General features: G+C 36.5%; 1 protein-coding gene and 1 pseudogene across 4 annotated transcripts in view; one reads left to right on the top strand and one right to left on the bottom strand.

Moving 5' to 3' along the window:
* IPO8 (importin 8) overlaps positions 1-13,278 on the bottom strand; it is a 70,114-nt gene that overhangs the window by 36,969 nt on the left and 19,867 nt on the right. For all 4 annotated transcript variants that reach the window (XM_072765649.1, XM_072765651.1, XM_072765650.1 and 1 more), the window contains 7 exons: positions 12,101-12,195; positions 11,389-11,473; positions 8,818-8,952; positions 4,918-5,017; positions 1,562-1,638; positions 665-781; positions 101-190 (listed from right to left, as the gene is read on the bottom strand). In XM_072765649.1, coding sequence (XP_072621750.1) covers positions 101-190; positions 665-781; positions 1,562-1,638; positions 4,918-5,017; positions 8,818-8,952; positions 11,389-11,473; positions 12,101-12,195 — 699 coding nt within the window. The remainder of the gene's footprint in view (positions 1-100; positions 191-664; positions 782-1,561; positions 1,639-4,917; positions 5,018-8,817; positions 8,953-11,388; positions 11,474-12,100; positions 12,196-13,278) is intronic.
* LOC140599824 (RNA-splicing ligase RtcB homolog pseudogene) lies at positions 6,132-7,760 on the top strand (annotated as a pseudogene).

The raw sequence follows: 13,278 nt of genomic DNA, 5'->3' as shown, positions 1-13,278 counted from the left end.
CATGGAGCTCAAACTCACGACCCCAAGATCAAGACTGAGCCAGTTGGGCACCCCTCAAATGAACACTTTAAGATACATAATGGAAATATGAAAAACTTACTCTAGCTCGAAGATATCCCAGGTTAGACAACAGTAATGGAAATACATGATTCTGTAGCAATAACTCCATTTGGTCCTTGAATAAACTCTTCTGTGAGGAAACAGAAATGAAGTTTCAACTTACCGATGCCTTTATCATATATAAAAATCACAAACTAATACAGTATGTTTATTATGACTTAATATACTTCTATGTACAATTTCTTTTTTTGTTGTTTTTTTGGGGGTTTTCTTCTTGTTTTTCTATGTACAATTTCATAAAATTATTTGACCTACATATTTTATGTTTTAAAACAAGACAGAAACAGTACCTTACATATAATTTGATATTGATTGACTTTTGTAGCAACAAGTAACACTAGTCATTTTGTATCCTTTTTTTCATATGGCAATACTTTCATACTGAAAAAGGGACAAACGGGAAATTTTCTTTTGAATTAAAGAAAAATGGATGTTTACAGTCAACTCAATAATGCAGAAGCAGTCATAAGTTTTAAATTATTCACAACTCTCATACTCTCTCATTCGCCTGTGCTTAAGTAAATTATATTGTGAGTAGCTTAACCTTCAATAAAATATCAGCCAAGGAACCAATCACATGCAAAGCTCCATCTTTCTTCCTTGGGTCAAAGTTCGGGTCTGTTAGGATTTGATAACAAAATGCCATCATTTTTGGCAACACCTAGAGAAACAGAAGAATCCATTTTAGTCTTTGTCAGCTTTCACTGACTAACTGCTACTATAGTATTAAGTATGATATACAAATTTTCAAAACTAAAGCCATTTTGTTGTGTTTTATCAAGCAATTATAATTAAGAAAATAACCCTCTTCCCTTAGTAGGACAGAAAAATATTTAATAGATTATAATGAATAATATAATTTTTCAAATAGCAGGGGTATAACAGAGTGTCAAATCAACACAGTCCATCTTTCAACTTTGGATTTAAAAAGAGTAACTCAAGGGAATCCCTGGGTGGCTCAGCGGTTTAGCGCCTGCCTTTGGCCCAGGACTTGATCCTGGAGACCCAGGATCAAGTCCCACATCGGGCTCCCTGCATGGAGCCTGCTTCTCCCTCTGCCTGTATCTCTGTCTCTCATGAGTAAGTAAATAAAATCTTAAAAAAAAAAAATAAAATACTTTAAAAAAAAAGAGTAACTCAAAATAAATAAATAAATAAATAAGAAAGAATAAATGAAAAGAGTGACTCTTTTCTTACCTCTTTTCTTTTTTTTTTTTTTAATTAATTTTTATTGGTGTTCAATTTACCAACATATAGAAAAACACCCAGTGCTCATCCCGTCAAGTGTCCACCCCAGTGCCCGTCACCCATTCCCCTCCAACACCCGCCCTCCTCCCCTTCCACCACCCCTAGTTCTTTTCCCAGTGTTAGGAGTCTTTATGTTCTGTCTCCCTTCCTGATATTTCCCAACATTTCTTTTCCCTTCCTTTATATTTCTTACCTCTTTTCTTTTCTTTGCAGCAGTATATAAGAGAGTCTGGGCTGCTGTGGTGGGAGAAGCATAATCTTCAAAAATATCTAAGATTTTAAAAGGTTAAACCACATTAGTAAAGATACAATTACTTATTATAGATTTTAAACCCAACTGACCATTATTCTGAAACAATAAAAATAAAACTGCCCACATATGACACTGGTTTATAGCATTAAAAAGCTAAGGATATATCATCAGTGCTCCCAGGCACAACAATTATTTATCAAACTCTATATGTTATCCTTTTAAACAATCACATTAAAGAGAACAATATATATTGGGTATATGTTTCACTGAGGACAAAAATTTATTTGGTGCTGTAGGCTCTGGGAATATAAAGATCAAACAAAAAGCGTTCTTACAGAACTCACAGGGTAAGGGAAAGAAACATTATACACATACACACATACCAGGTACAAAAGGTTAAGGAGAAAGAGTGACGTTATATGGAGTGCTAGTTTAAATATGGTGTCAGGGAAAGCCTCTTCAATTCTGTTAGGGTAACACTTAAGCAGAAATTGAATGAAGGAGGGAGAAAACTCCACGTGGAAATCTAATGATAAAGCTCTCCAAAGAAAACCACAAGTGTAAAAGCCTTGGAGGATTACTCGGCCAGTGCTGGGATCTGTCAACCAGTAGATCCAAGGGGTATTGACTGAATATATGCCTATGTAAAACACACCACTTAACATCATGAAAATTTTCACGAATTTCAGAATAGGCAGATACTTGAAAAGTATCTCCTATATCCACATTTAAATATAAAAATAAAACCAAATCTAAGTCTTTGCCAAAATATAAAATACAAATACAATACTAATAACTAACATGTATTGAATGCTGGACACTAGTCATAAGAACTACTGTGCCAGGTACTTATTCTTTGGCAGGCACTATGCTGAGATTTTACAAGCATCTAATACTCTAAGCAGCTAAAGACATTAGCATACGTGTATTATCCCACCTAATACTCCCAATACTATTAGTGTTGCTGATAAAAGCTGAATATGATGCATTTCAGAAAGGCTAAGTAATTTGCCCACAGTCACACAATGAGTAAATGACTCGGGATCACACCCACACCATCTCAACATTAAGAGCCTGTGCTCTTGGGGCACCTGGGTGGCTCAGTGGGTCAAGTTTGCCTTCAGCTCAGGTCATGATCCTGGGGTCCTGCAATTGGGCCCTGCATCAGAATCCCTGCTCAGCAAGGAGTCTGCTAATCCCTCTGCCTCTTACCCTGCTTGTGTTCCCACTCTCTTTCAAATAAAAACATAAAATCTTAAAAAAGAAAAAAAAAAAAAGAGCCTGAGCTCTCATAGTTTTACCAAATCTAAAAATATTATTAATGTCAACACAGTTAGATAAGAATATTTTGTTCATATAAATAACTGTGAATGACAAAAATATTTAAAAAAAGAGAACTACATAATTGTGTAATTGTTCTTCCCTATAGTTATCCAAAAGGAAAATAAACGTAACAAATAGTAGGCACTATATCTTAGCCCACAAAAGAAAATGATTTTTTCAAAAAAGGACTTCAGTTAATCTTGAATTATCCATATTCTCTTTTAATCAATAAAATGTAAATTCTGTCAGGGACGCCTGGGTGGCTCATCAGTTGAGTCTCTGCCTTGGCTCAGGACATGACCCCTGGGGTCCAGGATCAAGTCCCACATGGGGCTCTCTGCATGGAGCCGGCTTCTTCCTCTGCCTGTCTCTGCCTCTCTCTGTCTCTCTCATGAATAAATAAATAAAATCTTTTTTAAAAATGTAAATTCTGTCAATCAACATGCACAACTCTTTATTTTATTATTACAGCTCTTTATTATTACATTTCTAAAAACTGAGATACTATCTTATTTGACAGGAAGAGTAAGTGAAATAATGGTAACTCTCTGAACGCTAAACAAATACTCTGGCCATTAAAAAAAACACACAGAATTACAGAAAAACACACACACAGTATTACAGAAAAACTTAACACTAAAAGAATACTTTGAAAATAGAATTAAGGACTGGCTAATCATTCTGCTCCCAGGAAAATGAAAGTATTAAGAAGGGGAAATAATAAATCACACATCTGTAAAACCATTTTCAAAAGGAAACAGTAGAGCAAAGGGATAAGGCAGATGGTAAATATTGTTTCTCCTTTATTTTCTTCTCCTCTACTTTGTCTCCAAGAGAAGAGGTACCCCCTCCCCTCACTTACTGAATCAAATGATACTAAATAGAAAGCACTGTAAAAACAACATAACCCTCTACCAGCAGGCTTATCTCGAGTAGCCAGAGACACCTGGCTTTTCCCCAACAAGGGAAAAACACCACCAAGTCACTATCATCAACATCCCCTGGGCAGTGCTAGTTTTATCAATTGTTTATTTCAACATTTATTGAAGGTAGACTAGAGCCAAACATTAGTAGAAGAATGGAGAGGTGTAGAAGGGATGGAGAATGCAAAATCAAACAAATAAACAAGATAAAGTCCCCGCCCTCAAATAGCTCTAAGTTGCAGGAGAAACAGAAGTACACAAATAACATTTTGCTATGCTAAGTACTGAGTATTCCATGAAGCAATTAGTTTAAACTGGAGATAAAAGAGAATGAACTCAAGCAACCTACACAGTTTTTCAGTAACTTCCAAAAGATCCAAGTGAAAAGTTTCCTCCTGAGACAGGGCCACACAGTGATGATATTCTCTCTCATGTTGAATACTTAGCCACCAAGATAAAGAGGCATACTAAATTGGGGTGCTCCTGGGACACGTGGGTGGCTCAGCAGTTGAGCATCTGCTTTCAGCTCAGGGAGTCCCACATCAGGCTCCCTGCATGGAGCCTGCTTCTCCTTCCACTTATGTCTCTGTTTCTTTCTCTCTCTCTCTCTCTCTCTCTCTCTCATGAAAAAATAAATAAAATCTTTTTTTAAAATTAAAAAATTAAATTGGTGTGCTCCCAAAATATGCAGAAATCCAAACAATATCCCAGACTCAGGACAACCCATTCTACAAATAGGTATCCCAAAAGGTACAGAAAGGGATGGTCCCTCCAGATCACCATCAGAACAGAAAAAGTTGTAGATGGCTTCATGACCATGCTTCAGCACCCATAAGACGGACGAACAAAACGGCTTTCCATCTTCTACACACTAAGGCCTCAAGTCCGTTGGCTCAACAGAACATCAAACTTTCACGAGTTTCAGAGTTTATCAGGCAACACAGAACTCTGGGAATTTAACAAAGTAATAAAGTCTGCTTAAAAATACAAATTTAGTCATATTACTTTACATATGCAGGTATTGATGAGGAATAAAATCCTCTTGATTACCAAATTTCATTCTTATGTACTCATATGGATCTTCTTGCCACAGCTCTTCATCTTCATCTTTATAACACATCACAGAAAATATCACATCCTCAGAGATATTCTAAGAAGAGGAAAAAAACAAAACAAAACAACAAATGGCTATGGGTTATTCAAATTTGGGGACTATTAATCATGTATTTACTGACAGCCTTTAGGGTATTAGTTTTCCAAACTGTTACATTAACCTTTGTGTTAAGCTTGCATTGGCTGAGGGGAGCCTCGTGGTACAGGGGAAAAAGAGTTAAACTTAAGATTGCTTTTTAAAATAACTGATTTAAAGTACAGAGAAGAGATAAATGGAAATGCTATTTTTTGAAGCAACAGCAAGGATAATAGCTTTACTAATGAATCAATATTAAACACACCTTAATTATTTAAGGAAGAAAAATAAATATCAAGCCAAGGTTATATTTACTATTGTGTTTCATATTGTGAACATTTTTATATTTTCATTTTGGTCCTAAATGTCAATGTACCAGCAATATTAAAATGTCTTTTCTACTTCTATTTTGAAAAAATTTTCCTACTCTAGAAATGCAGATTTCAGATAAAAAAAAAAAAATCATACCTAAGAGCCTCTAGGGCAGCCCGGGTGGCTCAGCAGTTTAGTGCCACCTTCAGCCCAGGGTGTGATCCTGGGGACCGGGATTAAGTCCCATTTCGGGCTCCCTGCATAGAGCCTACTTCTCCTTCTGCCTGTGTCTCTGCCTCTCTCTCTCTCTCTGTGTCTCTCATGAATAAATAAATAAAATCTTCTTAAAAATAATAATAATAATAGCCTCTATGTACACTGCTGCTGAAGCTCTAGTAAGCTCATTTGTGCTTTAACAACTACATATGTAAAAATAGGATCATCTCACTTATTCCAAATTAAATTCTAGGAGAAAAAAATCCAACCAATGAATTGAATTTTTCTTATTCCTACGTTACAGCAATGTAAAAATAAGACCAAAAGCATCAAGAAAAAAAATTCACTCTTAATTTATAAAACTATAGTACATAAAATGAAATCAGTATCATTATTAATTGCAAAGAAACTACCACTATTTGATCAAGGGGACTAGATTAATATTATTAAGATGTCCACAGAAAATACAAAAGATATTATATTTATCAGACCAATAATAAGGTGACACTAAACAAATTCTAGGCGGAGCCGGGAGTTCTCATCAGCCTTGTCACCGCCATGAGTCGCAGCTATAATGATGAGATACAGTTCTTGGAAAAGATCAATAAAAACTGCTGGAGAATCAAGAAGGGCTTCGTGCCCAACATGCAGGTGGAAGACGTTTTCTATGTGAATTATGCTCTGGAAAAATTAATGTTTGAGGAATTAAGAAATGCCTGTCAAGGTGGTGGTGTTGGTGGCTTCCTACCAGCCATGAAACAAACTGGCAACGTGGCAGCCCTGCCTGGGATTGTTCATAGATCTATTGGGCTTCCTGATGTCCATTCAGGTTATGGGTTTGCTATTGGGAAGATGGCAGCCTTTGATATGAATGACCCCGAAGCAGTGGTATCCCCAGGTGGTGTCAGATTTGACATCAACTGTGGTGTCCGCTTGCTAAGAACCAATTTAGATGAAAGTGATGTCCAGCCTGTGAAGGAGCAGCTTACCCAAGCTATGTTTGACCATATTCCTGTTGGAGTGGGATCAAAAGGTGTCATCCCCATGAGTGCCAAAGACTTGGAGGAGGCCTTAGAGATGGGTGTGGATTGGTCCCTGAGGGAAGGCTATGCCTGGGCTGAGGACAAGGAGCACTGTGAGGAGAATGGCAGGATGTTGCAGGCCAACCCCAATAAAGTCTCTGCAAGGGCTAAGAAAAGAGGCCTTCCTCAGTTGGGGACTGGGAGCAGGCAACCACTATGCAGAAATCCAGGTTGTGGATGAGATTTTCAATGAGTATGCTGCTAAGATACTCATGGTCAATACATGGTCAATGCCCAAAGGGACAAGTGTGTGTGATGATCCACAGTGAAAGCAGAGGCTTAGGCCACCAAGTAGCCACAGATGCACTGGTAGCTATGGAAAAAGCCATGAAAAGAGACAAGATTATAGTCAACGACCGGCAGTTGGCTTGTGCTCAGATTGCTTCCCCAGAGGGTCAGGACTACCTGAAGGGGATGGCAGCTGCTGGGAACTACGCCTGGGTCAACCGCTCTTCCGTAACCTTCTTAACCCGTCAGGCTTTAGCCAAGGTCTTCAACACAACCCCTGATGACTTGGACCTACATGTGATCTATGATGTTTCTCACAATACTGCCAAAGTAGAACTGCATGTGGTGGATGGAAAGGAATGGACACTGTTGGTACATAGGAAGGGATCCACTCGGGCTTTCCCTCCTCACCATCCCCTCATTGCTGTGGATTACCAACTCACTGGACAGCCGGTGCTCATTGGTGGCACCATGGGCACCTGCAGTTACATTCTTACGGGGACCGAGCAGGGCATGACAGAGACCTTTGGGACCACTTGCCATGGAGCAGGCCGTGCATTGTCCCGTCATAATTTAGATATCCAGGATGTCTTGGACAAACTGGCAGATATGGGAATCGCAATCCGAGTTGCCTCATCCAAACTGGTTATGGAAGAGGCTCCGGAGTCCTATAAGAATGTGACGGATGTGGTGAACACCTGCCATGATGCTGGAATCAGCAAGAAGGCCATTAAACTGAGACCGATTGCTGTGATCAAAGGATAGAATGCTGACTGCAGCCACCAAACTCCACTGCCCCTCATGGGATGGAGGTGGACTGAAACTCCTCAGACATCAGACTCGAGACCTGACAGGTTCCAAAGTGCACAGCTATAACTGTCCATTCCAAAGTGGCTGGCGGGTGGCTGCTGCCTTCAGGAGCCAGTGTTGTAACATTACCTTCTGGGAAGAGTAACATTGCCCTCATTTGGAGAGGAATGTATGTGCTTCCTCCCTGATTATCCCACATGTTTTAGGAAAATCTGTTAGGGGGTGGGGATAGATCAAGATACTGCCTAACTCCTCATAGAAGTCTTAGTCATGACAGTGAGCTTCTTTACACCAAGCTCTGTTTATATTCTGAGAGGTATCATGAAGAGCATTCTATTAAATAAGAAGGTTTTGAAAAAAATAAATAAATAAATAAATAAATAAATAAATAAATAAATAAATAAATAATAAACAGATTCTACTCTGGACACCAAAGGCAATGTAAAGATACATTGCCTTTTTTAGGTACTATCACAGAGATTGCAGAATTTAACAATTCTTAGTTTGAGAGGGGGAAAAAAAGTCAGTTCCTAACATCTTTGAATTACTCAAAATTATCTATACGCAAGAAGGAATTTTTTTATTAATGGCCAATGATTTCTCATTCTCATTTGTTCTTTAATCAAATAATGATGTTACATTCTATCTTTAAGTACATAATTGATATAAAAACAGAAAGCTCTAACATCTGCTTTCATAAAACTTAATGCCAAAAGAGACATCAAAACCTTGTGAGCTACCACCTTAGAGCCTTGGTGACTCTTTTCAAAATGTTATCACAAAAAATACCACATTTGAGCCTAGCAACCTGCAGATAAGCAGGATAGAAAAACACTACCTGACTGACCAGAAGAGAAATTGAGGCTACATGAGACTCCAGGCAAAACCAGCTGAATCCAGGTCTTATAACTCATTAAACTAGAAGGTCTTCCTCTTCTCCCAAATACTTAAATTTCTAAGCCCATCATATCAGATATAAGGCTGCGTGCATTTGAAATTTTTCATGGAAATAAAAATACATTAAATACATAATACAGGATTAGTGACTTACTTTGTCTGGAAAATCTAACTTAACCAGAGAAGGATTCTGGAGAGCTAGTCCCTGACACTGACCTGTATATGTGGCTTCATCTGCTTCCAGGTGACAGAATGAACAATCCCTTGATTGAGATAGTTGAATGCCTGCTGAAGAACACGGGGGGCTACATACTCTTTCTGTCTGTATTGGTCTAAAATTTTTAGTAGTACCTACAGGAAAAGAGAACAAGAAAGTAGAGGAGAACATAAATAATTTTCAGATTAAGAGGAGGGGCATTTTAGGCAGGACACAAAATCCAGAATCGAGAGAGATAAACAGATTTTAGGGACAATTGGTATTTTGTGAGAAAACCCACAGGAAGTTCTAATTATTAGATGGGTCCATGTTCTTTTGAACTGTGATTTTCAGCCACGTGTCCCACTTCTAACCTGGGGAACAACTCAGGGTAAGTCTACACTCTATGCTATGTAACTAAGCTCTTCAAATAAGTTAAGACTCCTGTTAAAAGAAATATGAATAACAGACTGTACTAAGTGAACACTGAAAGCATCCACACAGCAAGAGACACCATAAACAGATTTCAATATTTCATAAAGGTGCATTTCAAATTGGAAGGGAAATGATTAGCTATCCAAAAAAACAGTATCAAGACAACTGATGAGCTCTATGAAAAAAAAAAAAAAACAGTAAGCCAGCTCCCTAACTAAACTCCATACCAAAATGAATTCCAGATGGGGAGCTATTTCAACACCACCAACAAAAAGAAAAAAAGAAAAAAAAAAAAGAAAAAGAAAAAGAAAGCATCAGATGCCTAGGAGTAAGTATCAAAGAATTTAATTTTATAATCTTAGACCACAGAAAGTCTTTGCAAACATAACAAAAAACTAAAAAGTTATTTTTTATTAAAGTCTTATTTTTTTAAAGTAATCATTTGTGAGGAAGGAACCATGCCCAAAGCGGCTGTGACTGTCCCAAGGACCCTCCATCAGAGGTAGCACTACAACAAAGTCCAAATCTTCCAATTCCTGATCCCAAAGCACATCACTATAGCAAGCTTAAAACTGAGCTGCTAAATAAACAAAAAGAGCTCTTTCAAAACATGTACAGAATTTATAAACTCAGAACACGAATTCAGTTCAAGTTATGTAAAATTCACGTTTATAAAAGTTGTCAGAAGTCCTACCATCAATTAGATGCCCTTTCTGCGATGCAAGCTAAAAGTGGATGCTACTGAACACAGTTCTTTCTAAGACAGTTGTTGCTCATACAAAGTGGGTGTAGTAAGAGAGGAGAAACAAGAGCAAAGAAGAAAACAGTTTTTCATAAGAAAACAATTTTTAAATACTAGGAACATATACCTTAAGTAACCAAGGTATAAATAGTTTATGACATAGATACAAAGCCATGAAATCTGAAAGCATATGTTACATACAACAACGTACACATGTATATGTGACACTGAAACTGGGCTGAACACACTTCAAGAAGCCATCAACTTTAGGATGCCTAATGAGTTGAACTGCAGTGGAGATAGCAGAAGACAAAGCTGACCAGCTTCCTGATTATCCTAGTTTCCACAGAGAATGGCTGAATGGATCATTTTATTCATTATTCACTAATTTTCCCTACAGACTGCCTCATGGGCTAACAAAATAATTTGTGAGAAAATTACAGCCATAGTTCTCCTGAATTATCATGAGACACTTTTTAGAAATGATAATCCATAGAATGATACTAGACAAAATGATTGTCCATAAAAGGAAGTATTTGATCTATAATGACAGGTTTGAAGTATTTAACTTGATACCACTGATAATAAAGCAGACTAATATGCACAGATTTATAAAAACCTAGAAACACCCTCTACGTTGTTAATGGTTTTTATACTGTTTGATTAATCCTTACTTCCTTACTGTGGTCTTGATACAGCCAGTGCTTGAATAGTTATTAAAATTCTTTTTTTGAAATATAAACAAAATGTGATTCAAATGGCAATACAGGCCAACCAATCTTCACGCCCAAATGTCCTTTGAAGGTTTTAAATATTAATACCAACTTGGGATTTCTTTCTCAAGAACTCCTAACTTTCACTGTATAGAATGGTTCCCAAACTTCCACAAAAATGTGTAAGTTCTCCGCTGAAGTTCTTAACTTTTGAGCTCCACCCATCTTGAAATAGATCGATTCATTACATAAAATTTCTGATAGAAAAGCTTAGAAGAAAGAGGTGAGGATCAAAGAAATAGAGAATAAGACATGCATAAGAGATCAGAGAGTTAAAAAAAAAGAGAGAGAGAGAGAGAGAGATCAGAGAGTTAACAGAAGAACCCAATCTAAGCATTGGTCCTGCAACATCGGTATCAACAAACTTAGAAGGTTTGAGTCTAGCATCTAGGAGTTTGGAAGGACACTTCTTGTGGAAGCTGCCATGGCACATCTGGTTCTAAAACAGATTGCACCATATTAGATTCCCAGAGCTACCATTTCAACACCTATAAATATACAATGTATTAATTTAAGAATTCTTAGTTTGGGAGGGGAAAAAAATGTTATATGTTTATATACCTTACTTTTAAATGAATAGAAATGACTTAACTACTTTAAAAAGTAACTGTCTTTCTATTTAAAAAGCATATGTTTATTACCTGCTGAATTCCCACTGCATAGGTTTTCAAAAAGAATTCAGAAAATTCAAAGTATTCTTTTGTGACATTTCCTGGGCTTCCATATCTTAAAATACAAAGAGAAAATGTTTAAATACTATAAATTTTTAAAACAAAGCATGCTCACTAGTTTAAATATTGTCCCTTGTTGAAAGATCTATTCTCTTTGGCCAGAAAACTGACCCTTTCCCCTTTTCCACAAGCCCCAAGATGAAATCATGATGTGCTTGTTGTACTTAGATTCTGGGCCATACTTAAAATTTCAGCAGACACGTCCACCTACCTAACCAAGAATTTAACCAAGGGCAAATATTACAAATAAAAATGTTATATCTGATTTTTTAAAAATAAATGTTTCTATAATTAACTTTGACTAACTTGTCTATGGACCTGAGTAGCCATGCACCTTCTTGTACAATTCCTAGATATTTTCAATGAGCTAACCAATGTCATGTATCCATTCTTTTTTCACAGAGGAACAGAAAGGTCCAGAGAAGATGGTTCACATCATTATGATCCCAAAGCCAACAATCAGTTAAGCCTACCCTAAAACAAAGGGTGACTTTTTTTGCCCACTCTGGCTTTTAAAGACAAATAATGATACACTGTGGAGCATCAAGAGACCTATCTAGCTTTACTGTGTCCAATACTGAAGTACTGATCATAAGATCGTGAATCTAATAAAGAGAATTACCGTTCAAAGAGACGAGCTACAATATGCAGTGCCCATTTCTTACACTTCCACCAGACTAGTTCTGGTCTATCATCCTCATCAATCTGCAGAGTCTCCTAAGAGGACAAAAACATCCACATTAAATTTCTGCATAATAAAAGGATTTATGCAAATAATAAAAGCAGAATAAATCTTGTTATAGAGTACGTACTATTAAATGTGAGTTTAGATTGCCATAGAAATACAAATTCTTACTTATAGGTTGCTAGGTAGAAATTAAATAAGCAAAGCAAATTTCAACTAATGCTGTTGTTCACATTTATCTCCTATTTTCAAAAGGCCCAAATAAGTGGAAAACAAAATACAAAACACCATGTCCCTTGAGGAAACTCTGGGACGACAGAAAGGTTTTATATCTTGTCCTGGGTAACAGTAACACAGGTGTGTGTTTGTCAAAATTCACTAATCTGTTCCCTAAGTTCTGTGCATTTTGTATATAAATTAAACCTCAATATAATGTGTCCCAAGATATGGATAAAAGAAAGAGTACTGCACATTTGAAGACAAGCTGAAATTTTAAAATGTTACTTAGTTATTTTGACTAGTTTTGAGTTAATTTAATAAGTGACATATAGCATCATTGTTATTACAGATAAAAACAAGACACTATCACCTATCAACTGGCAAACTTAGAATTTAATGTAACAGACATTCTCAATCCCTACTTATTAAAATATAAGCCAGGGCAATGTTTCTAGAGAGCACTTTACAAGATCTGTCAAAGCCTTAACCACTTCTAGGAGCTTTTCCAAAGAAAATAATCATGTATGTGCATAAAAATTTAACTACATCCTTATAGTTAAAACACTAACACCCTAAAGCCACCTAAATGTCCAGCAAATGAAACACTCCACAAAAATGATAGTATAAAAACATTCATAATCATAAAAAATATTTATAAGAGATTTTAAATGAAAAATGAATTTCAAAACAGGACCTACATATATCATTTTTATTAATAAAATGTGGCTGTATACAGACCCAGAGGGGGAAAAAAAAGACCAAAGTAATAAATATCAACTTTTAAAAATGGTTTTTATCATCTTTAGTAATATTAAATACAGTTATTTTTTTTAATTTTGCCTATCTGAACTTTATAAAAATGAGTATGTATTACTCTTTTTATTACAATAGTAATT

Source organism: Vulpes vulpes, chromosome 8, assembly GCF_048418805.1.
Source record: "Vulpes vulpes isolate BD-2025 chromosome 8, VulVul3, whole genome shotgun sequence".
NCBI lineage: Eukaryota > Metazoa > Chordata > Mammalia > Carnivora > Canidae > Vulpes > Vulpes vulpes.
The sequence above is the reverse complement of the archived record's forward strand: the minus strand, read 5'-3'. Positions and strand labels throughout refer to the sequence as shown.